This window comes from Conger conger, chromosome 6, assembly GCF_963514075.1.
Source record: "Conger conger chromosome 6, fConCon1.1, whole genome shotgun sequence".
Lineage (NCBI taxonomy): Eukaryota > Metazoa > Chordata > Actinopteri > Anguilliformes > Congridae > Conger > Conger conger.
The window spans coordinates 40,032,371-40,055,949 of NC_083765.1; the positions used below are offsets into that span (position 1 = coordinate 40,032,371).

The 23,579-nt window shown below is 41.0% G+C and overlaps 2 protein-coding genes across 7 annotated transcripts in view; both read left to right on the forward strand.

Annotated features, from left to right (window-relative positions):
- Window positions 1-6,164, forward strand: part of LOC133130112 (protein phosphatase 3 catalytic subunit alpha-like) — an 85,278-nt gene extending 79,114 nt beyond the window's left edge. For 2 of the 4 annotated variants that reach the window (XM_061244376.1, XM_061244377.1), the window contains 2 exons: window positions 1,127-1,156; window positions 4,135-6,164. In XM_061244376.1, coding sequence (XP_061100360.1) covers window positions 1,127-1,156; window positions 4,135-4,337 — 233 coding nt within the window. In that variant the 3' untranslated portion in view covers window positions 4,338-6,164. The remainder of the gene's footprint in view (window positions 1-1,126; window positions 1,157-4,134) is intronic. The other 2 variants (XM_061244378.1, XM_061244379.1) reach the window with 1 other exon arrangement.
- Window positions 6,165-8,834: 2,670 nt separating this feature from the next.
- LOC133131144 (hepatitis A virus cellular receptor 1-like) lies at window positions 8,835-23,327 on the forward strand. 3 transcript variants are annotated; one of them, XM_061246314.1, is made up of 11 exons: window positions 8,835-8,958; window positions 15,086-15,121; window positions 15,340-15,447; window positions 16,214-16,408; window positions 16,799-16,855; window positions 17,243-17,308; window positions 18,222-18,332; window positions 18,711-18,756; window positions 19,731-19,816; window positions 20,197-20,232; window positions 20,431-23,327. In XM_061246314.1, the coding sequence occupies exons 1-11, from the start codon at window positions 8,898-8,900 to the stop codon at window positions 20,472-20,474; spliced, it is 846 nt and encodes a 281-aa protein (XP_061102298.1). In that variant the 5' UTR covers window positions 8,835-8,897; the 3' UTR covers window positions 20,475-23,327. The 3 variants fall into 3 exon arrangements, with proteins under 3 accessions (XP_061102298.1, XP_061102299.1, XP_061102300.1); XM_061246315.1 differs by having other exon boundaries at window positions 18,732-18,756; XM_061246316.1 differs by lacking the exons at window positions 16,214-16,408; window positions 16,799-16,855.
- The last annotated feature ends 252 nt before the right edge of the window (window positions 23,328-23,579 follow it).

The following is a 23,579-nucleotide window of genomic DNA, read 5'->3' on the forward strand; positions in this document are numbered from 1 at the left end:
TACGAAAGGCTCTTTTATCCTCAAAATCAGGCTCATCTTGAAGGTAAATAATGAATGTTATTTGTGTATTAATAAATAGCTAGCAGAGTTTTTGTTATAATGATATTTTCATGTGGAAGGCTAGTTTACTCCAATAACACATCCCCTCTCCATCGCTTTGTTTCCCCCACTCTGGGACAGGCACTGTGCTCAGTCTTTTCTTCTGACTGTCGCTGTGTGCTGTGTGTGGATGTGTGGTTATGCCTGCGGTTATTCACACACTTTCCTGCTGTGTACACCCCTTTCCTAACCAGGTTTTACGCTATTATTCTTTTATTGCCATATAATAATAATAATTATTATAATATAATAATTATTATTACTTTAGTATGCGATTTATTGTTTAGTTGCTCCTGCGCCCATATTTCTGCCCTCTGTCACACGTCCTCGGTTTTCTCTGGTTCTCTGATATGTTTTATTTCATGTGAATAGGTAGTTCTTGCTCTCTGTATATTTACGTCTGAAAAAAATGTAAACGCACTTTAATATCTAATATTGCTTAGCTTATGTAACTTCTTTCAGCATGTATTTTCATCTCAGCACAATGTGCAAATTCAGGCTTAATGAAAGTCTTGGTTAACTTCTCCGAGTACGTATCAAGTTGATATCCATAAAAGGTTTTTTGGTAAAATTATTATTATTATTATTATTTTCTTTTATTAACTTGGGATGTGCCACCCATCCTTGTTTGCCTGTTTTTTGAATAAGTGATATTTTGCTAGGTGTCAGACAGTCAATTATTTTGCAAAGAAAGCACAGATGTTTACAAAAATGTTTTCATTTAGATGAAAAGGTGGATGTCCAAGGGGTCCCACAAGGTGATGTGATTAGGTGTCCCACACGGCACACTGCTTAACACCCTTCTGTTTTTCTTTTTTTTGCTTATTAACTTAGCATTCATAAGTGCCCCTCCCACCCCCCCCCCCCCCCCCACCCCCCTAGAATAGACAAACATTTCTGTTAAAAACATTGAGTCTTCACGAAGCTGTCCTGTTGCTGGTTGACGTTGTGGTTGACGTTATTGTCGGAGTTTGAAATTCTCTGCTCTCTCTTCTCATTCGTTTGCAACCCCTCTTCTTCTCTTCAGCTACTGTTGAGGCAGTTGAGGCAGACGCAGGTAAATCGGCCAAACAGGCCCTTTCTGTTGCCCCCAGCAACAAGGGTGGCGCTGGGTTTACTTTCTTTGCCATAGCTTGTACAGAGTGTGTGGTTGTCAGGCTAAGAAACTGTGGCGTAGTATTAACCACAAATATATTTTTTAAAAGCAAAGCCGTCTTTGCTTTAAAGGGGAACAGTTGTATGGCTGAGTGAATTTAGCTTGTGTAAATATTTGCACATAAGACGCACCCCAGTAGCTCTCATCTCTTTATCCAATAGGAAGTTTGGTCGTCTAGCTTGTAGGCCAAAGCCCTGCCAGTGCAAACATTTATTGGTAACATCTATCCTCACACATCCTCTCATATCCTCCCACTGTTTATGTAGTCATAGTTCTCACCACCTCGGGAGACATTTAGACCTGCCAAGTCAGTGTTTATACTATTGATTGCAAGAGGTTCATTTTTCTTGTTAAGACAATCAAACAGTAGGGAGTGGTTTGTGTAACTCGTGTAAGAAGAAGCAAAATATGGGCAAGGCCTGTAGGAAAGAATAGCTAAATTTGTCCCCACAATTTAAGCTGGAAGAAACTGAAGCTTCTACCAGGGAAAACAGGGAAACTTTCTCTGCAGGGTTGGCAGCCTCCATTTTCAGGAAACATTCCCCCAGTGGGAAACTAATGAGAGGATTCATACAATTGTTCCCCTTTAAAACAATGAATATTCAGTCAACGCTGTTGTGTTGTTTTTGCGCTAAAGATCAGCCAGATGCAGTCATCATCAGAGCATCAGCATTGTCTCATTTCCATGGGGAGTAGTCCAAAATGGGACAGTCCGACACTGGATTCCTCTCAAAAAAAGAAAGGAGTTAAAAATAAAATGAAAAAGCAACAAAAGAAAAACATACAACGCAAGAACAACATCAACTGCAGCATAAATAGCAGTTGGTGAGCTGCTATTTACGTTGGAATTGTTAGCTGATTCCTCCTAGCCAACTCTTAGTAGATGGTGTGCATCTGTGTTGACTTTGCTTCCTCCTTGTGTTTCCTGTAACCCTCTGTCCTCTTCTGTGTGTCAGCCGCTCACAACCCGTGTCTGACCTGAGCAAAACAGCAACACACTTCCGTTACAACCCCTGTTACGCAGCCAGCAGTCATTACCGTATTCTCAGAACATGAAAATTCACAGAATTTTGCAGCAAACATCAGAGATAAAAAGGAGTGGTTAATGCTGACTTTACTTGGAAGTTGGGGGGGGGGGGGGGGAAGTCAGTATGGTAACACAGATAAGACTACAGCTTTTTTTGTAAAAAGGAGGAAATTAAAAGATAAAAATGACCAATGGCTTTCGCTGTTGTGTCGGTGTGCACAGATGGGCCCAAGGCCTGGCATCAAATCCAGATCATAGAAGGTGAGGTCGTAAGTATTTGGACAGTGGAACAATTTCTGTTCTTTTTGCCCTGTACTCCAGCACATTGGACTTCAAACGAAGCGACGCTGAAAAAGCTTTCTTATACCTGCCCTAAGGCAGTGATTGAATACACCCGACTAATCAGAAACAGGAAGTGCAGTGTCTTGTGGGGGCTGCGGTCCGATGAAGAGCAGCGACTGACATCGGCTGCCTTGGAGGAGAGAATTAAAGGCTCATCTCTCGCTCCTGAACCGACCACAACTGCTGCCCATAAACAAGATCGGGCTTTCCAAATTTATAAATAAAGGGCAGGAAAGCTTTTTTAGGAAAAAAACCAAAACAAAACTACTGATTAGCTTTGGTCTGGGGCTCCCGTTTCGACTCACCATTTGTTACTGAAAAAGACAGATTTAAAATGGCGCGGTGAAGTAGATCTGTAGATCCGACCTGTAGTGTGCTGCATGTCTGAACAGGTTTAACAGGCGGTTAGTGTTCCCCTGTAGACCCCGCCAGTGTGTTATTTTCCTTGTGCTGTATTAGTGCTGTGTATGTACACCTTCTCTACCACCGTGTTTCTCTTTGTATCTCTCCTATACAGAAATACCTCATTATCAATGGTTGTGTAATTGTGATATGGTATTTACAGTTGCCCAAAGTTATTATTATTTCTGTTTGTGTAGTTAAAATTGCTTTTTAGGTTGGAGAACCATTCAGATCTGTTTCGAGAATATGTTTAGATTTGCGCAGAAAGCCAATCATGGCTTATTGTGGCTACACTAGGGTTTGAATCACCAACCTTCCGGGTCCTAGTCATGTACCTTAGCCACTAGGCTACAGGCTGCCCCAGTAACAAAGTAAATGATTGGTTGATGCAGCGGGTGAAGTATACCGAGAGGATATTGGTAGGCCCCTTGTCACCTATCCTTTAAATAGTTGTTTTAGTCTGAAATTAGATTTCTCTACACCCCCTTTTAGGAGTTTAAATCTAAAATACAGGCTTCCTTGTCTTCTCTTTGCTGCAGAGGGTTAGGTGTGATCATTTCGCAGATGAGTTTCAAAGGGAAAAGCCTGCCTTCATACAGAAGGCTTTTTACTCGACCTTTAGTGCGTGTTGATGTTTCGGCCCAAGCCGTGACGATAAGAGCCTTTCACCAAAACATCCACGGGCGCTAAAACTCAAATAAAAAGCATTTTGTGTGTCTTTTCTTATCGGATGGGTTTCTCTTAATGTGCTCACCCAAGATAGCATGCAGAGACTGTTTTTTTGAGGCATTATTAAGCAGAACATTACTGTGGGTGGGGACCTCGTTAGCGTAGCCCATGAAGCCTGCACCATTACCATAAGTGGCCATTAGCGTGTCAAAATTTTCCCATCATAACTGCTGAGACAAGAGATTTATCAGTATATTATTAATGTATGTATTTTACAGAACAAAAAACCTTTTTTTTCTTGTAGCTTTTTTTGTTTTTCCCCCCATCAACAAAATTCCCAAACTTTTGATTAAATAGTGACCTGAGTGTGGGCTTGGATCCCCTCACCACCCCCCCTGGGGTTAACGCACCTGTTCTCCCCTCTCTCTCCCCCCCCCAGCCATCAAAGGCTTCTCCCCCCAGCACAAGATCACCAGCTTCGCCGAGGCCAAGGGGCTGGACCGCATCAACGAGCGCATGCCGCCCCGGCGCGACGTCTCGCCCACAGACGCCAGTCAGAACTCACTGAACCGCGCCCTCTCCTCCGAAACCAACGGCACCGACCCCACAGGGGGCGGGGCCAGCCGCAGCAACATCCAGTGAGCGGCAGCCGCCACTCAACGCTGCGGGCCAATGGCGTGCTGCTTCCCCACCGGCTGGGCGGGACCAGCCCGTCTCCTCCCCGTGGCGGATAGCCTGTGGGGGAGGGGCCTGGTTTTGCGCGATTGAGGGACTGGGAGAGACGGAGAGAGAGAGGGAGAGGGAGAGAGTGAGAGAACGAGTGACGGCAGTGAAAGAAGCAGCTCGGAGAATGATGCTTAAAACCTCTTCATCGGTGGGGGTGGCTGTTGTTTCTTTTTTTGGATATGCCTTTAAAAAACATGCTTGTAGACACATGAAAACGTTATCGCCGGTATACTCTTTATGTGGGCAGGGTTGTGTGTGTTTGCCACAGTGAGGAAAGAGCTATGATGGTTTCTTCTTTATTTTTTTATTTTGTGGAGAGGCTCATCCTTTACTGGACGTGGGAAATTTCTTTATCTTCTAACTAACTCTTAACGTTTACATAAATTCAGCACTAAAAACGGACAGTACGTATGAAATGTTTTTAAAATATAAAGGTGTACAAACTAAATAAGGACTATTTATTGATAACTTTTTTTTTGCTATTCTTATCATAACAATAGCTCTGAAATAAAATTAGTCTTAAACGAATGTTGCAAAATTGTTGAAAATGCCAAAAAGGAAAGGTTTTCTGGTTCTGTACAGGTCATGCTTACCTCAGGTCTATGTAGTGTGTGTTTTGGCCCTTTTCTCTATAAAATGGTTAACTTTGGCAATGAATACCTTTGTTTCTTGGAATTTGATAACTGGAATTGCCTTTTTACTTTTCATTTGCTGACACTTTGTTTTATTTCCTTGAAAGGTAGAGTTACTGGTTGTGGCTTGCTAGAAATCTGCTTTGATGAGTGGTACCTTTATTTTCTTCAATTTTAAGTATAGTGAACAAAATTTTAAATACTATATAAAGTTCAGTGGGAAAAGTATATTCTGTATAAAAAAAATTTAAACGACTTGAAGAATCTGCCTATGCATGTTTTATAAAAGTAATTAAATACTTATATCAAGGAATTAAATTAACTTGGCTGCCAAGAAATATTTGGGACTGTAGTGTGCTTAGCAGGTATTTACTGGAACTGTAAGCCGACATTCTTTATAGCCACTCTATGAAACTACTTTATGCCTTTTGCTTCTTTTGTAATTAACGCGTTGAACTATTTAAGACCGAAGAGGACTCATGCTATTTTTAATATAAGCTTTGAAGTGCACTCGTTGTGTACATAGATTCAGCATGGATAGCGATTCTTGTGAGATATGTTTGTGTTTACACGTGGAAATCCAAATGCATGGATAGCTGTTATTGTCATATAATGGTGTAGTCATTTAGATTCTGTCCTGTAACGTGCCTCAAAGTGTCATTTTGTTCTAATAATTATTATTATTATTACTATTATTGTTATGTTTATTAATATTATTATTATTTGGATCTCTTTTGCTTTGTATATCTTTTGCAGGATTGATACTGCTCCATAAGAGGATTTTGTCCGGTGGTATTTTTAAAAAACAGTTTTAAGTGCCCCAGTAATTCACTGCAACATAAAGCCTTGCTTTTGTCATTTCACTTTGAAACTGTTGGCAGACAAAGCATGCACTTGCAAACAAAAAAAGAACTAGCAAAAAATGGAAGTATTTTATATTACTGTTGAATAAAAGTGCATGAAATCATCAGAATCCACCATGTGTGTTTTTGTGCACGATGGTGCTGACTGCCCGCCCAGCTAAAAGTCTGTCTAAAGTCTGTGATTGGACAACAATGTCAAGATGACAAATAAATATAAAACAAATAATAAATCTATTCCACCCACAGAAGTTCCTTTCTGTTACTCTGAGTTTCTCTGCTTTGTTGGTTTTTTCTTTTTTTCTTTCTTTTTTTTTTTTAAGCACTCTAGTGCAAAATGGCTGGCGTTGCATCACTCAGGTGGGTGCTACACATTGGTGGTGTCTGAGGTGAGTTTCCCCCTCATCACCTTTCAGTGTGAGAAAAGCACATGATGAATGCTATACAAATACTATACACTCACCAAGCACTTTTTTAGGAACATTTTTACATTATTACACCTACTTATTCATGCGATTATCTAATCAGCCAATTGTGTGGCGGCAGTGCATACAATTATCTGGATACAGGTCGGGGGCTTCAGTTAATGTTCACATGAACCATAAGAATGGGGGGAAATTTTTATCTTAGTGAGTTTGACCATGGAATGATTGGTGGTGGCAGACAGGGTGGTTTGAATATCTCAACCTGCTGATCTCCTGGGACTTTCACGCATACTTGTCTCTAGAGTTTGCAAATGGTGCATAAAACAAACAAAAAAATCCAGTGAGCAGCAGTTCTGCAGACAGACGGCTTAATGAGAGGTCAGAGGAGAAGGGCCAGACTGGTCAAAGCTGACAGGAAGGTGACAGTAACGCAAATAACCACACATTAAAACAGTGGTATGCAGAAGAGCATTGCTGAACACATAAGGCAGGGGTGTCAAACTGAATCCCTAAGGGGCCGCAGTATCTGCTGGTTTTTGAGGTTTCCTTTCAATCAGCTGTCAAAGGCCTCCAGAACAAGGAGTGTCGATTCTTTAGCCAATCAATGACTTAAATGCACCACAGGTTCTGAGAACAACCCGAAAACCAGCAGACACTGTGGCCCTCCAGGACTGGAGTTTGACACCTGTGACATAAGGCATCATGACTCTTAAGTGGGTAGGCTACAGTAGTAGTCTAAAAAAGAAATAATTAATACCTAATACAGTAGCTATACACTGAGCACTTTATCTAAAATCATTCCAAATAATTTTGCAAATAATATGTAAGCGGCACTACCAGGAATGTGTTTTCGCATCATGTTACATTTTGATTCTGACTATTTGAGTCAGGTTACATAGACGGACCAATTTCATAGACACAGATTAAGTTTAGGACTAAATTGAGGTTTTTTTATGGAGAGTATTGTTAAATTGAGTTTAGTCTAAGACTAGGCTTAATCTTTGTCTATGAAACTGGCCCTTAGTCTTTAAAGGGATAGTTCACATTCTCAGGGGTTTCTTAAACATGGTTTCCATTCTGGTGTGTTTTCAATTCCAAAAGAACCCAATACAACATGTTCATATGTGCAGCCTGTACAAACTGGCTGTTGCACTACAAACTGCTTTGGGGCTGCTTTAAGTCTATTTTCTTGCTTTAGACTGCAACCCCCAGAATGCCCCTTTACCAGCCACTGTGCTATTCAGATCACGTAATTACATCACCAGCTCATCCATACAGGTTCTTTACATATTCATTAACATGTAAATGCATTCATGTTTTGCCCACTCGATATGTGTCACCAAACCATTTAAAGTAGATTACAGACCAGATTTTATAAAGAGAATATATCCCCCTTCGGCCCAGCAACTCATGTGTGTCCTCTGTAGTTGACATGAGCATTTGGTCTCAACAGTAAGCACCATATATTTTACTGAAACTGTTGAAACCTGCACTACAAGGGACATTCAATAAGATGAGACAACAATATATATTCGACTGCAACATGCTTTTGTCATCCATGAAACTTGTATTATGTCAAATAATTTTTAATATACAGTGCATTTTGAGGGGAAATGAGATACACCCAATTAACTGCCAAAGAACAATTAAGACTTTCCTAAACTGACTCAATCCGTGCCCAAAGCAGGAAGCGAGGGGCTTTTGTGTCCGGATTTAGAAACGAGGGAGGGAGTGGGCCTTCCGTCAGGTGAGTTTTGCGTGTCTCTCTCTCTGGGGCTATTGTACGCTGCACAATACACAGGATGTCATCGCCTGGGTCACATGATTGCCGCAAAGTCCCTGAGAACTGGGGTCCTGCGGTGAGCTGCTGAAACAATCCCAGCATTCCATGGGCCCATTTTCCCCTCAGAGTATCGCAGCTGCTCAGTTTCCCCTGAGCTTTGCTAAAACTACTGGTACTGGTACTACTAATAATACTGCTGCTGCTACTACTATTGCTACTGCTACTACTGTTACTGGTACTACTAATACTGCTTCTGCTGTTACTGGTACTACTAATACTGTTGCTGCTAATACTGCTGCTACTGCTACTGCTACTGCTACTGCTGCTACTACATTATGTACTTTATGCAGAACCTTTTATAGCAGTCATTTGCGTTTGACCAAATTGCTTATATAATACCCATTATAGTACGCAATATATTATAATAAACTGGCCTTATGAGCACAAGGTTTCAGGTTCAATTCCCAGGTAATGTAGGACACTGTAGGCTGTAGCCCCTGCTTAGTCTAATCAACTGTAAGTTGCTTTGGATAAAAAGTCTAAATAACTGCAATGTAATGTCCCCTTTAGCTAGTTACTTAAGCTGAATCTTCCCACCCTCCCCATTCAGGCTTCCTACAGGAGCTAACACCTCCCTGTCCTGCCCCCAGGGGAGGGGGGAGGAGGTTAGGGAAAGGACACAACACTCTTCAGGACACAACACACACACACACACACACACGCTGTGAGACAGTAGCAGGTCCTGTCCAGGCTCTGCGCTGCCTGAGAACACGAACATGAAGCCAGCTGAAGCAGCCTGCTGTCTTCTTCTCATCACACTACAGCTGGGGCACACAGGTAACAGCTTTAATCTGTGTGTGTGTGTGAGTGAGTGAGTGTGTGCGTACACGAGTAACTCGCACTTTAATCTGTGTGTGTACATGAGTAACGCACACTTTAATCTGTGCATGTGTGTGTAAACACTGGTAAAGCACATTTTAATGTGGGTGTGTGTAAACACAGGTACAGCACACTTTAATCTCTGTGTGTGTGTGTGTGTAAACACAGGTACAGCACACTTTAATCTGTGTGTGTGTGTGTATGTGTGTGTGAACATAGGTACAGTGCACTTTAATCTGTGTGTGTGTGTGTGTGTGTGTGTGAACATAGGTACAGTGCACTTTAATCTGTGTGTGTGTGTGTGTGTGTGTGTGTGTGTAAACACAGGTACAGCACACTTTAATCTGTGTGTGTGTGTGTGTGTGTGTGTGCAAACATAGGTACAGTGCACTTTAATCTGTGTGTGTGTGTGTGTGTGTGTGTGTGTGTGTGAACATAGGTACAGTGCACTTTAATCTGTGTGTGTGTGTGTGTGTGTGTGTGTGTGTGTGTAAACACAGGTACAGCACACTTTAATCTGTGTGTGTGTGTGTGTGTGTGTGTGTGCAAACATAGGTACAGTGCACTTTAATCTGTGTGTGTGTATGTGTGTGTGTGCAAACATAGGTACAGCACACTTTAATCTGTGTGTGTGTGTGTGTGTGTGTGTTTGTGTGTGTGTGTAAACATAGGTACAGTGCACTTTAATCTGTGTGTGTGTGTGTGTGTGTGTGTGTGCAAACACAGGTACAGCACACTTTAATCTGTGTGTGTGTGTGTGTGTGTGTGTGTGTGTGTGCAAACATAGGTACAGTGCACTTTAATCTGTGTGTGTGTGTGTGTGTGTGTGTGTGTGTGTGTGTGTGTGTGTGTGTGTGTGTGTGTGTGTGTGTGCAAACACACGTACAGCACACTTTAATCTGTGTGTGTGTGTGTGTGTGTGCAAACATAGGCACAGTGCACTTTAATCTGCTTTACACTGCTGCGGGACACGAGTGTGTCTGAAATGATTTCATTATTTGTATTTTATGCTTTATAATATTGATTACATTCTCAAGTTTTTATTCATATTTAAACCATGTCCTTTAAACTTCATATTTATTGTATGTGTGGTAATTGCAATTATTAACTTGGGAATCCTGTGTCAGAGATGGGTTCCATTCAGTCAATTCTCAACATAAATTATAATTCAGTGAATTAATTCTAATAATACAAAATATTGTATATTAATATTTTCAGAAATTCTAACTGTAATTCAAACTGCAATTTAAATTATGACTTAATTTCCTGACTTCTTCAGGCATGGCTTTCATTATTTTGAGATGTAAGAAGTGGTAGGAGTGACAGTGGAAAGGTGCGACTTGTCTACATTTGGATGTGGTTCTGGCAGTGCTGAGGAGTGTGTTTTCAAAGGGTTCTTGCCATCATCCTGTGAATGACACCAAACAGTAGGCGCAGATAGAGTACTAGACAAGGAACTGGCCTTCCAATACTAATGTTTGTGGGTTCAATTCATGAACAAGGCATGTAACCAGACAAAGGTGCATGATTGGGACCTGGAAGTTTGGTGGTTCAAGTCCCAATGTAGCCACAATAAGTTCTGAGCAGCTGTGGGGCCCTTGAGCTTTAACCCCACATTTCCCCAGGAGGGGTTGGCCCCTCTTAGTCTAATCAACTGTTAGTCGCTTTGGAAAAAAGAGTCAGCTAAATGACTCACTGTATGTTGCACTTGGTTAGAACATCTGCTAAATGCTCATACATGGTGGAATAGGGCTTTGAAGATTGGTGGATATCGTCATTCTTCAAATGACAATAGAGTCTCAGCAGGAGTCCAACCAGTTGTTTTGTTTTGTTTTGGTTTGCTTTGTTTTTTCGGGCAGGGCGGGGGTCAGTGTTGTGATAAAATGCATTGTCTCTGTGTCAGAGGGCCTTTTTCAGTGTGGCCTTAGACATATATTTATTACCAATATCATAATTATCATAATAGTAATACTAATAATTTTAATGACCATGGTATAACTATGGTATAGTCTCTAGATACTCACAAAGTGTCATTTTCTCAAACTTGCATTTGGTATTACCATCTAAATACATGATATTTACTGTGTGTGTTCCAGGCTACTCTCTGCTTCATAACGGGCACAACAAAAGCATATTTATATTGCAGTTTGTAGAGGCCATAATATCTGATTGTAAATGGTGCTATGCAAAAGTATTATGTAGATATGTGTTTAGGCTGATGCACTGCTGAGACTGTGATGAAGCTACCTCTTCAGCTTGAGTCTAGTGCAGCGGCCATTTTGAAACGCTGCTGAATTACAGGAAATTAAAGTTGACCTGAGGCCAGTGGAATGCTTGTCTCTCCTTCCTGACCCCACAGTTCAGAGAACCTGGTTGTTTGTAAGGGAGCAGGGGTGTGAGACCAAGAGCGACCGGGAAGGGATCACAAAATTACCAACGATAAGTTGGATAACCACTAAAATAGGCGAGGAAAGAACGGAAAAAGGGAACCAAACTCCCCGGCGATCCGCCAACAGAAAAACGAGAATTTTTTATCGGCAGTCTCGAACGGGCTAAACTTTATGCGCCAAACTCTGCCACTCGCTCTTCAAAACAGAAGCGGAACCCAGAAACAAAAAATGGAAACAAAAGGAATACAAACTAGGTCCCTAAACTTCTCTTTTTCTAATTTCTCATTTCTAACTGAATGCTTCTCAAGATTTAAAGTAATTCAGTCTTCAAAACTCTCTGTCTGTCTGTCCGTCCGTCCGTCCGTCCGTCCGTCCGTCCGTCCACCTTAATACCTCTATACCTCTATACCGGCTCTGTGTACGTGTCGAACTGAAACACCAAAGCCCAGAGCAGTGCCAGGAAGAGAATTAAATAGTTCTCCAAGCAGCTGACTGCAATTGGCCATGATTACACCCGCATTCCACATGCGGGAGGTAATCTCTCCTGCTGAACTAAGCTGGCAAGCCCTCAAGAGGTCTACAGCGGTAAATACTGAAATTTCCAGCAGTAGACATTGAAACCCATGACATTATTAGCCACCATTAGCAGGGGGTACAATACTGTTCACCACCGCCATTAATTTGGCCTGTTTGAAGGAACTAAATATGATCGGTAAAGACAATGGTAACAACAGTGAATAAAATAATTTATATACAATCAGGGACAGTGAAATATAACTGCATTGTGTCGGAGGAAGGAGGAAAGGGTGGCTTTTGTGATTTGTCAAGGCTGTCGGTCGGAAAGGAGCTAACCTGGCATGGTAATTGTGTGGCAGGGAATTGTGTTGCATAGTAGAATACAGTAGCCTATAAAAACACAAACCTGGCTTTACGTTTCAACTCCAGACACTAATGAATATGTAAGCAGCAACATTGGATGAAAGTAAAAATTTATACAAACATAACACGAGCATGATGAAGCCAACCGGAAATGTGAAAAGACTTCCGCTGAAACATATATCATTGTACACTCTGATGGGGAGTGGAGGAGGGCGGAGTCAAAGCCGTTTTGTTCATCTACTTTAAAAATGGGACAGTAGAGAGAGGGAGTCTGACTAATGAGACACACCGACTGTCCAATGAGGAGACAACTCAAATGAAATCTCTCCCGACCTGCAAGATGAAAACGCCCACCTGATTCCATCTTCTCAGACAGAATGCATTCTGGACGATAGCCAAGATGGGGATGGGCTGATAAAAATAATGAGATATCTTGTGACAATGGTCTTCAGATTCCTAGATGAACATGCTCTAGTTCTCTTGATAGCAAACAATTAGTTAACCATGTTATATTCTATGTATAGATTAAATATATAAATATATAGATTTATATAGACATATACAGTACTGTGCAAAAGCTTTAGGCAGGTGTGAAAAAGTGCTGTAAAATAAGAATGTTTTCAAAAATAGAAATATTAATAGTTTATTTTATCAATTAACAAAATGCATGAACAGAAGAAGTGAATGAACAGAAGAAAAATCTAAATCAAATCAATATTTGGTGTGACCACCCTTTGCTTTCAAAACAGCATCAATTCTTCTAGGTATACTTGCACACAGTTTTTGAAGTAACTAGGCAGGTAGGTTGTTCCAAACATCTTGGAGAACTAGCCACAGTTCTTCTGTGGATTTAGGCAGCCTCAAATGCTTCTGTCTCTTCATGTAATCCCAGAAAAACTCAATTATGTTGAGATCAGGGCTCTGTGGGGGCCATACCATCACTTCCAGGACTCATTGTTCTTCTAAACGCTGAAAATATTCTTAATGACATTGGCTATATGTTTGGGGTCATTGTCCTGCTGCAGAATACATTTGGGGCCAATCAGATGCCTCCCTGATGGTATTGCATGATGGATAAGTATCTGCCTGTAATTCTCAGCATCGAGGAGACCATTAATTCTGACCAAATCCCCAACTCCATTTGCAGAAATGCAGCCCCAAACTTGCAAGGAACCTCCACCATGCTTCACTGTTGCCTACAGACACTCATTCTTGTACCGTTCTCCAGCCCTTTGGCAAACAAACTGCTTTCTGCTACAGCCAAATATTTGAAATATTTTGACCTATCAGTCCAGAGAACCTGGCGCCATTTTTCTGCACCCCAGTTCCTGTGTTTTCATGCATAGTTGAGTCGCTTGGCCTTGTTTCAAAACCATGTTTGACCAGACTTCTCCGCATAGTAGATGGGTGTCCCACTGGTTTCTGCCAATTCTGAGCTGATGGCACTGCTGGACATCTTCTGATTGCGAAGGGAAGTAAGCATGATGTGTCTTTCATCTGCTGCACTAAGTTTCCTTGGCCGACCACTACGTCTACGGTCCTCAACGTTGCCCGTTTCTCTGGGCTTCTTCAACAGAGCTTGGACAGCACATCTAGAAACCCTGTCTGTTCAAATTTCTGCCTGGGAGAGACCTTGCTGATGCAAAATAACTACCTTGTTGCTGTCCTCAGTCTTGCCATGGTGTATGACTTCTGACGATAAAATGTCTTCAGCAACCTCACCTTGGAAGCAGAGTTTGGCTGTTCCTCACCCAGTTTTAACCCTCCTACACAGCTGTTTCTGTTTCAGTTAATGATTGTGTTTCAACCTACATATGAAATTGATCATCATTAGCTCCTGTTTGGTATAATTTGTTCATCACACACCTGAATATGCCCACAAAATCCTAGAAGAACTGATGCTGGTTTGAAGGCAAAGAGTGGTCACACCGAATATTGATTTGATTTAGATTTTTCTTCTGTTCACTCACTTTGCATTGCAAAAAATAAACTACTAACATTTTTGTTTTTGAAAGCATTCTTACTTTACAGCATTTTTTCACACCTGCCTAAAACTTTTGCTGAGTATTGTAAATAAAATATTTAATATGTTTCTGTTCCACGCCGTGACACACCCTGGGGAGGATAGATGAGCTGGACACAGGGAAATGCCAAATTGCACCGCCATTTTTATTATTCAATCTACAAGTAGTAAGGAAGGGAGAGAGAGAGAGAGCGAGAGCGACTATAAAAATTAAAATCTTTGCCCGTCACCCTCATGGGATCCGGGTAAAAATAATAAACTAAAATAATGAAGGCAAAATAAATTAAACCAAATTCTAGCATTTGTTTTGGCACTTTTCAGCTCTCTTGCTTTTCAGCCCTGTCTCTCATACACAGCTCAGACACCTACTGCGAAAAGAGCACACATTTTAAAAGCCTGGACTAATTCACATCATAGTAGAGGTGTGTGCCTACTTAATCAGGAGGCTTGGTCCTTGGATTGCTCTGCTTCCTTCCCGCAACCCACACCCTTGCCACAGTTACCTATGGCCTATATTGCTGTCATGGCCTCATGGACAAATTTTATTACAAATAACAGATATGTTGAGAAAAATGCATCTTGACTGTAGAATCGATGTCAGTGTGTCATACACTGCACATAGAGGTTTTCAAACCAACTTCAATGTGAATTATTCTCAGTCTTGAATTATGAATTTCAGCAGGATCTTTGCTAGTTGTCAGCAGCAGTCAATCATAATGGTGTGTAAAGAAAGCAGCATGCTGAAAGTAGGTTACTCAGTGCTGAATCTTTTATTATTCCATGTTCTTTCCAGGATCCACAGTGAATCCAGCACGGGCTGGGGAATCTGGTAAGATCAAATGGATTTATTTTCTGTGAGTCGAAAGGGATCATCACTCATTCAGATTCAACGTTTTTAAGATGTCACATTGTCTGGGAGAAGCAAAGAATCTATGTGACAGTACAAAATTGACTACTGATTTCACTGGATGAAGTTGTCTTAAAATTGATGTAAAGACAATAAATGCATAAATAAATAATAATTGCTTGCATGCTTGTCTCTTGCAGAAGAGCTTGATGCTCTGTTGAAAAAGTTTCTAGAAGTAAAGGATGAAGTTGTGAGGAGAGAGATGAAGGTCATATTGAAAGCTCTGCTCAGAGTCTTCAGTCACTGCAGTAAGTGGTGCCACGGTGATGCTAAATGCAAGCACACGAGGTTGTTTTCTTAACACCTCGATTCCCTGTCAAGTGGATCCCCTAGGTAACAGTTTTGCTGGAGGTGTCACATCATATCAAAGGTTTGGAGTGCAAGCGTAAGTGCCATTTTCCAAATTTTAGGGAGTATCTTTGGGAGTATTTCAGTTTTTACCCTTTATTTCAATGAAGCTAAATATGCCACTAGATAGACGGCATTGATATGTAGATCTCATCAAGAGCTTTCTTTTGATATATAATACCCATTTTGGCCCAAACCCTCGATAGGTAACATCGCAGATAAACAGTGTTTCTGTGATGGCTTTGGTCTTTTGCTCACTGAGGCAACAAGAAGTATGAGTCAAGCTCAAGCTAGGTTTTGAAACCACTGGTAGCTGGTTTACCAGTTCAGACCAGCTTCCATTGACATGGTTTGACCAGCTATGAGCTCAGGCAAACTACCAGGACCAGATAATACCCAGCTAGACCAGCTTCTGACCAGCTTTGCCATGCTGGTTCACCAGCTCATACCCGGCTAGACCAGCTTATGACAAGCTTGATCAGCTCAATTTTAAGCTGGTCATAACTGGACTTTGTCAGAAGGTATGGTTCAACCAGGGAAAGGAGGTGTCACAGGGATCTCCTAAGTCAGTATCGCGTAAAAGAAAAAGCCCACGGATTGTTGGAAATGATGGGTTGAACTTTGATGGAATTAGCTACACTAACACTGACCTATTTGTTGTCCTAGAGGACCAGCTTATAACAACCACAACCATTCCAACCCTGATTACCAGCCCCTCTGCTACCACTGCATCACCAACCACAACCATTCCAACCCCAATTACCAGCCCCTCTGCTACCACTGTATCGCCAACCACAACCATTCCGACCCTGATTACCAGCGCTTCTGCTACCACTGCATCACTAACCGCAAGACAGCCAGGTAAGAGAGCGATATGTTCATCTAGCCATACATCTTACTCATTCTTTTAACTGTAGATTATGAATCTCACTCCATTAACCACGCAGACCTGTGTTGTTTTCTTGTGCATCATTTTACCGTGTGCATCTTTGACCTGAAAATCGTTGTGCAAATAAAGTTAATTATTTTTTTAAACCAAAGTCCCTGTGGCTTTGCCAAAATGTTTCAAAGAGAGCTGATCAGTCTTTTTTTCATAATGTTGTGATTAAAAAAAAAACAATATAATTATACACTATATCATGGTTGCAATTAATTGAATTGAAGAAGGTGATAGAAAGATGTTAACCTTGATTTGAGGAGAAGAATATGTCCCACACAGCAATCCACTAACAGCTTCCGCATCTCCCTCAGCCAATGCCGAAACAGGGAATCAGCATATACAGAGACACAAAAAGCCTCCTGTCATGAGTGAGTCTATCAATTTACTGTAAGCTCTAATTCAGTCTGGTCTCTCAATTTTCAGGTTTCTCTGAGTTTTTTATAGGTCTCACCCAATGTCGGTGCTAGATTAACCTGTGTGTGGTGTGGGAAAAAGGCAGTGGCCTGTTTTGAGAAGCCAGGCCTGACAAAGACATTGATGGTGTTGAATACAAACACTGTCGGTTGTAAGAGGACAAATATGTGATTGGAATGTTCATTCTAATGCTAATGTAACAATTATTACTGGTAAAGTTCCAGAACACTGACATTCCAATAAAAACTACTTTAGTTCAGGGCTGAAAAACACAAAGTAATCTGGGAAGTGAGGAAAAGCTGAATACAGACCTGGTCTTTGTTGTTTTTTGCTATCTGTAGCTGGTGAAAGTGCCTCTCCTGATGACAACCAGGGAAAGGAGAAGTCACAGGAATCTCCTAAGTCAGGTATCTGTAATTTCATCTCATCGTTTCTAAGGTTTGACTGAACAGAGGACAGGAATGCTGTCTGATAAGGGTAAATGGTAGGCATTTATATAGCGCCTTTATCCAAAGTACTGTACAATTGATGCTCATTCACCCATTCATACACACTCTCACACACCAACAGCGATTGGCTGCCACGGGCAAGGCACCAACCAGCTAGTCAGGAGCAATTGGGGTTTAGGCGTCTTGCACAGGGACACTTCGACACACCCTGGGCGAGATTGAACTGGCAGCCCTCTCAACTACCAGGCGACTGCTCTTACCGCCTGAGCCACTGTCACTGGTAGAAATGTAGCAAAGAGGCTATTTCTGTTCAACCATAGTGCCACCTATTCATACAATGATTTATAGACGGTTCTTAATGACATGCACACTGCAAAGAAGACAATGGTTATCAGTTTTCAAGATCTGTCACTCCTATTTTCACAATCCTTGGTTGTTCCTGTTCCTGACCCACCCGGCGCGCTTATTGTCTTTCCTACAACCTAAGAATACATCAGAAGGGTTAAAAATACATCAGTCAGATGTAAACTGCCAAATATCACTACCTTCTTATATGCTCACTAACTCTAACACGCCTACAAACACTACTCTCGCACACACGTGCAGACGCATGCACACCACAAACAAAAACACTACAGCAAACTAATAATAATTGCTGACTAGGGATGGAATGTATACGTTTTTATTTTCCTATGACATGGTACATAAGAACACACAAAAATGTAATTGCAATGATGTTATAAATGTTTAGTCATAGTAGTAATAGTAGTAGTAGCAGCAGCAGCAGTCGTATGCTATGTAGTACATAGTAGTTGTAGTTTACCAGTGAAAAGGTATGTGTTTATAATGGTGTATGTCTCTTCTTCTGTAGACAGGAAATTTCTCTGGATAGTGTTGGGAGTTTTGGCCGCTATTATGCTTGTTACCATCCTGATTTTGAAGAGCAAAGTTCTCATCTGTGTCAGAGTCCACACTAAAGCAGGTACAAAGCTGAGATCCTCATTGTGTACTGATCTCCACCATCTCTTTTTATTTATATAGAAGCATCCTTATCTGCCTCAGATTGTGGAAAGCCAAGTAATTTAAAATTATTAAAACATTTTTTCTAATGTTTTAGTCAGGACCTAAGCTCATTGCTAGCACATAAATCCATGGTATTTCATCAGTCTGTATTTAATGATGATGATCAATTTTCTGTTATGAGAATGAATTATCCACTAGAGGGCGCTGACATAAACATATCTGCTGGTTAACCACAATCAATGGTATTTAGATAGAAATGATAGAAGTGTCTGGGAACTCTAATACTCTGCTGGTTTAAAGGAACGTAATCTCCTAGGCTGTTGATTTATGTATGTAGACATTCCATTTATTTTCACAGATGTGGCGGATTACATGGAAGAAAAGTGAGTCCTGCTATTTTGTTGTTTTAAAAATGCAATGTCTCCTAAATTGGGTGTGAACATACACATGTATCAGGCGAGTGTTTTCCACCCTGTATGTTGTCATGTCATTATGAAAAAAAACAACTGGTTCTTAAAATAAGTGATTCTGGAATAGGCTGGGTTGTCCCAAGATGTTAAAATATTTATTTATCTTAAAGGTGCCAGGCAAAGACAAGGGTTCAAGTGAACATCATTGGCCATAACAACAGTGTTGTCAGGGCCTAAAAAAGCAGCTTCTAGTCCCAGAGAAAATGAATTGTTATTCCATATAGTCTCAGAGAATCATCTGGCAGCAACTAAATGCATAAAAACATGCAGATGTGGTCAAGAGGTTCAGCAGTTTTTCACATCAAATGTCAGAATGGGGAAGAAATGTGATCTAAGTAACTTTAACCATAGAATGATTTTCGATGCCAGACAGGGTGGTTTGAGTATCTCAGAAACTGCTGATCTCCTGGGATTTTCACACGCAACAGTCTCTAGAGTTTGCAGAGAATGGTGCAAAAAACAACATTCAGTGAGCAGTAGTTCTGCAGGCAGAAATGTGTTTTTAATGAGAGGTCAGTGGAGAATAGCCAGACTGGTCAAAGCTGACAGGAAGGTGACAGTAATGCAAATACCCACACATTACAACAGTGGTATGCAGTAGAGCATCTCTGAACACACAACACACCAGACCTCTAAGGCTACAGCAGCAGAAGACCAATAAGTAAGAAATACATAAATAAATAAATACCTAATAAAGTGCTCATTGAGTGTATAGTCAAACTGAATATAAATAACAATTCCACATATTGTCTCAGAGACTTCTAATTATGAGTAATCAGAGATTATTACGAAAATCTGAATTAGATTTTGTAGTGTGGTTAAGAGTGAGGTTTTGGTACCTTCCTAAGTGTACAGTACTCACCTCTTACCTGTGGTTCTCAATGCAGGATGTACAGTAAGAATGATGACATTGTTCTCTTGGGCGTGACACCAGGACCTGAATGGGAGGAAGAGTGTTACTTCACTGCCAAAGGTAAACCATAACCACCCCGTTATGATACAACAGTGATATTTCTATTTCTATATTTGTGGATTTGATGATGATTATAATTAGATATACAGTATAATCTGTAATATAATAAAGATATCATGATTCATTATTGGATAAATGGTTTTAAATTGTTTAATCTAAATAAAGGTTCATAATCATGATGTATCTGGGATCCTTGTATAGGATGCAGTACTGCAATACATAAATGAAGCATTAAGCAGATTTGATCTGTATAAAAAAAAGATCAATATTAGAATTTTTTCCAATGTCCACGTTTGACTGTAGCTGCAGATTGTGTAGTCGTCTGCCCTGATGTAGTTGTATGATTACTGAGAGTGTTCTTTCTCACCTACTCACCAAAGGCTGTGACGGGCCAATGAGCCAGTGTGCCCAACAAGGTGAAACAAAATTATTTCAATCTTTGACATAAAAACTTGAGAATATGTCCTGGGAAAAAAGGGGAATGGATATTGTCTCAGTGTGTTTGGGGTGCTGGGGGGGGGGGGTGTTAGTGAACCAGTGTATGACTTCAATTTGGCTCCTTCAAAATGTAACCTATCCCCCCCACCCCCCTTTAAATCTCTAATCCATACCAGGTTCTCCAGGATGTGAAGTTATTTCACCCAGATCAACGTACTAAGCTTGTCGAACACAGCAAGGTTCCTGCTTTTTATACTCAGATATAATGCTACAAATCTCCCTGCCAGATCAATAAATCTTAAAATCCTTCTGCTTAAAGAGAAAAACTGTGTCTATGAGAGTGTGAACAAGGCAGGAGTGGAGAGAGGCCTGTGTGAAGACTGGTGTTGTTTCTGAAGAAAGCGAGAGAAAGAAAGAAAGAAAGAAAGAAAGAACAAAGAAAGAACAAAAGAAAGAAAGGAAAGAAATGTCCAAAAGGAGGAGAAATATAATTGTCACTCCACATCCAAAGTAGAAATGATGGGAATTGTAATGAAGAACTGCAGGTGAATAAGCACTGACGCACGGATGGACAGAGGATCACGGCTCTGATGAAGCAGAACGCTGATAGTTTCTCATTCTCACTCCTGTGACTCACCCTGCCTCTCTGCAGCCCTGCGCTGAAGAGGGATGAAGTGAAGCTGATCCTTCAGGAGATTACTCTTATTCAGTTACCAGTGCGTCCAGAATGGGGTGAAAGTGTTTCAGAACTATAAATCAGAAATCACAGCCTACAGTACCACAGTGTCTGCAGATTTGTGTGGTTTCCTTTCAATCAGCAGCCAAATTAGGCCTTGGGAAAAAGAAAGAAATGTCATATATTCACCAGTAGATGGCATCTATTGAATGCATCATGAATGAGCGGAGACATGGAGGAGATTCACATGTGAATATACTCATCTCTGGAGGTCTGAGGTTAGGCGTAGTGCTTTCTGTACCTGGCTGATGATATTTTCTAACAAAATGGCTGACATGGGTTATATGTCACTTTTATATAGCTGGATATTTACTGAGATAATCACATTAACAGCCATGTTGCTTAACTATATGTGGTAGAGGCCGATCTGAAATTTTTATCACAAACACAGTTGATATGTGAGTTAAACTCTGTGATTTCTGAACCAGCTATTTGAATAGCCGCTTTTCTAGCCGCTCAAAGTGCTTTACATTGATGTGTAGGAAACTTGCCTCAACCACCAACAATGTGTAGCACCCACCTGGGTGATGCATGGCTGCCATTTTGCGCCAGAATGCTCACCACACACCAGCAATGTGTACAGTGTACAAAGATAAAGTCAGAATGATCGGCCAGATCTAAAACCAGTAGACATGTATCCAAACCCTCAAGGACACCCCTGTATTACATTTTTTGGTTTTGATTTTGTCTTAGGTAAGCAGGGTGGTACAGTACTCTGTCTTCTTGGCCAGTGAAACAGATATCCAGTGTCAGTCATGCATGCCCTGCCAAACATGCATCACATTTGCTTGAAGATATTTCACTACTCAGCACTCACCTCTCTGTCTGCAGCATGATGCTAACCAATAAATGCACTGAGTTTCTGGATACAACGATTATATAATTATATCATTAAGGATTCTGTTGGGGTAATTGTTTTGATCACGGAGGCTTATTGCAAACTGTATTCAATATTATTATTCAAATAGCTGCCACATAGCATATTAGCCCACGCCGGGGAGATATTATGGGCCGACTGGAACACAAGATAATGGCTCTTTTTTTGGGTCGCGTTGCTTTCTCATTTTTACCCTCCACCACGATTCTTACAAAAAACTTTAAAAAAAGGTTGATTTGTGGAATCAGGGGTGCTGTATTTTTAAAATAATGTCTACTGATTTGTGTTAAATCTAAAGTACGTTTTTAGCCTGAAAAGCACTGAATTACATTTTTTCCTGCTTTTGTGTGAGGGCTGGGCTTTTTGTTACAGTTAGAGCTGGAGTTATTCTTTGTGTCTGATCTAATATTCTGTACAGGTTTATCAATAAACGTAAGGTCTACAAAACCATTTTCTTTTGTGCACACAAACTCCCATAAAGCCAACCTTAAGGTTGGAGGTGGAGTGGAGGTGGATGAAGGAAATGTCAGAAACCAGTCAAAATTTAAATAAACATGGTGGCTGACTTGCTAGGCCTACTGTAGGTATGGTGAAATAAAAAGTAGCCCAATAATTTGACAGCCAAAATCTCTCAATATATGTATATCTCTCTTTCTTTCTCTCCTCTTGCCTGGCTTTTTGGTGCATGTACTATAATGATTGAACTACCACCCTATTTTGTAGGACACTTTGGCTACCCTGTGTGTGGGTGCAGTAGTTATATTCACCACTAGAGTGTGCGCTCTTGCTGTGCGGTTGCTAGGAGACAGTTCAGCTGCGTGGATGCACTGCTCTGCCCTTGGCTGTGGGGCCGTGGGCCGGTAACACAAGCCTGTGTTTATCCCAGCTCCTCTCTGACATTAAGCCAGCAGAGAGGGGGTTTCAGCTGCTGTTACAGCCCAAGCCACACTGTGATATTCTGACTGAGCTCTATCTCACATCCTCTCTCTCTCTCTCTCTCACTCTGTCTCTCTCTTTCTCATTCACATCCTCTCTCTGTCTCATATCCTCTCTCTCTTTCTCTCTCTCTTACTCTATCTCTCACTCACTCTCTCTATCTCACATCCTCTCTGTCTCTCACTCACATCCTCTCTCTATCTCACTCTCTCTCTATTTCGCATCCTCTCTCTCCTCTCTCTATCTCCCCCTCTCTCTCTCTATCTCACATTCTCTCTCTCACTCACTCACTCTCTCTCACTCACATCCTCTCTCCCACTCTATCTCACATCCTCTCTTTATCTCATAACCTCTCTCTCTCCTCTCTCTAGCTCTCTCTGTCACACACACACACACACACACACTCACATACAAACACACATGCACACACATACATACACACACATGCATTACACAAACTGCTTGCTGGCATACACACAAGTCTTATGTACATAATCATTAGTCAATAAAGATATGTATGTTTATCACTGCTTTTCTGAGTCATTGTTGGGCACAGCGTAAACACTATGATGTATGCTAGCGCTGCCTTCACAGAACATCATTCTGCTCTGCATTCAGTTTATGTGGATGCCATTGCTTCTAAGATAATTGCTGGACATCGTGTTTTCACAATGTTTTTTTCAACATGGTTGCATGGTACATGAAAATCTATGAAGATGTTCTCTACTCTTCTCAAAATACTGTAACATATAATTATTTAATGCAAGAGTTGTCCT

Coding starts and splice junctions, on each gene's coding strand:
- LOC133131144 (XM_061246314.1), top strand. CDS start 8,898: ATGAAGCCAGCTGAAGCAGCCTGCTGTCTTCTTCTCATCACACTACAG. Junction 15,448..16,213: donor CAGAGTCTTCAGTCACTGCA/GTAAGTGGTGCC, acceptor TTGTTGTCCTAG/AGGACCAGCTTATAACAACC. Junction 18,757..19,730: donor GCGGATTACATGGAAGAAAA/GTGAGTCCTGCT, acceptor TTCTCAATGCAG/GATGTACAGTAAGAATGATG.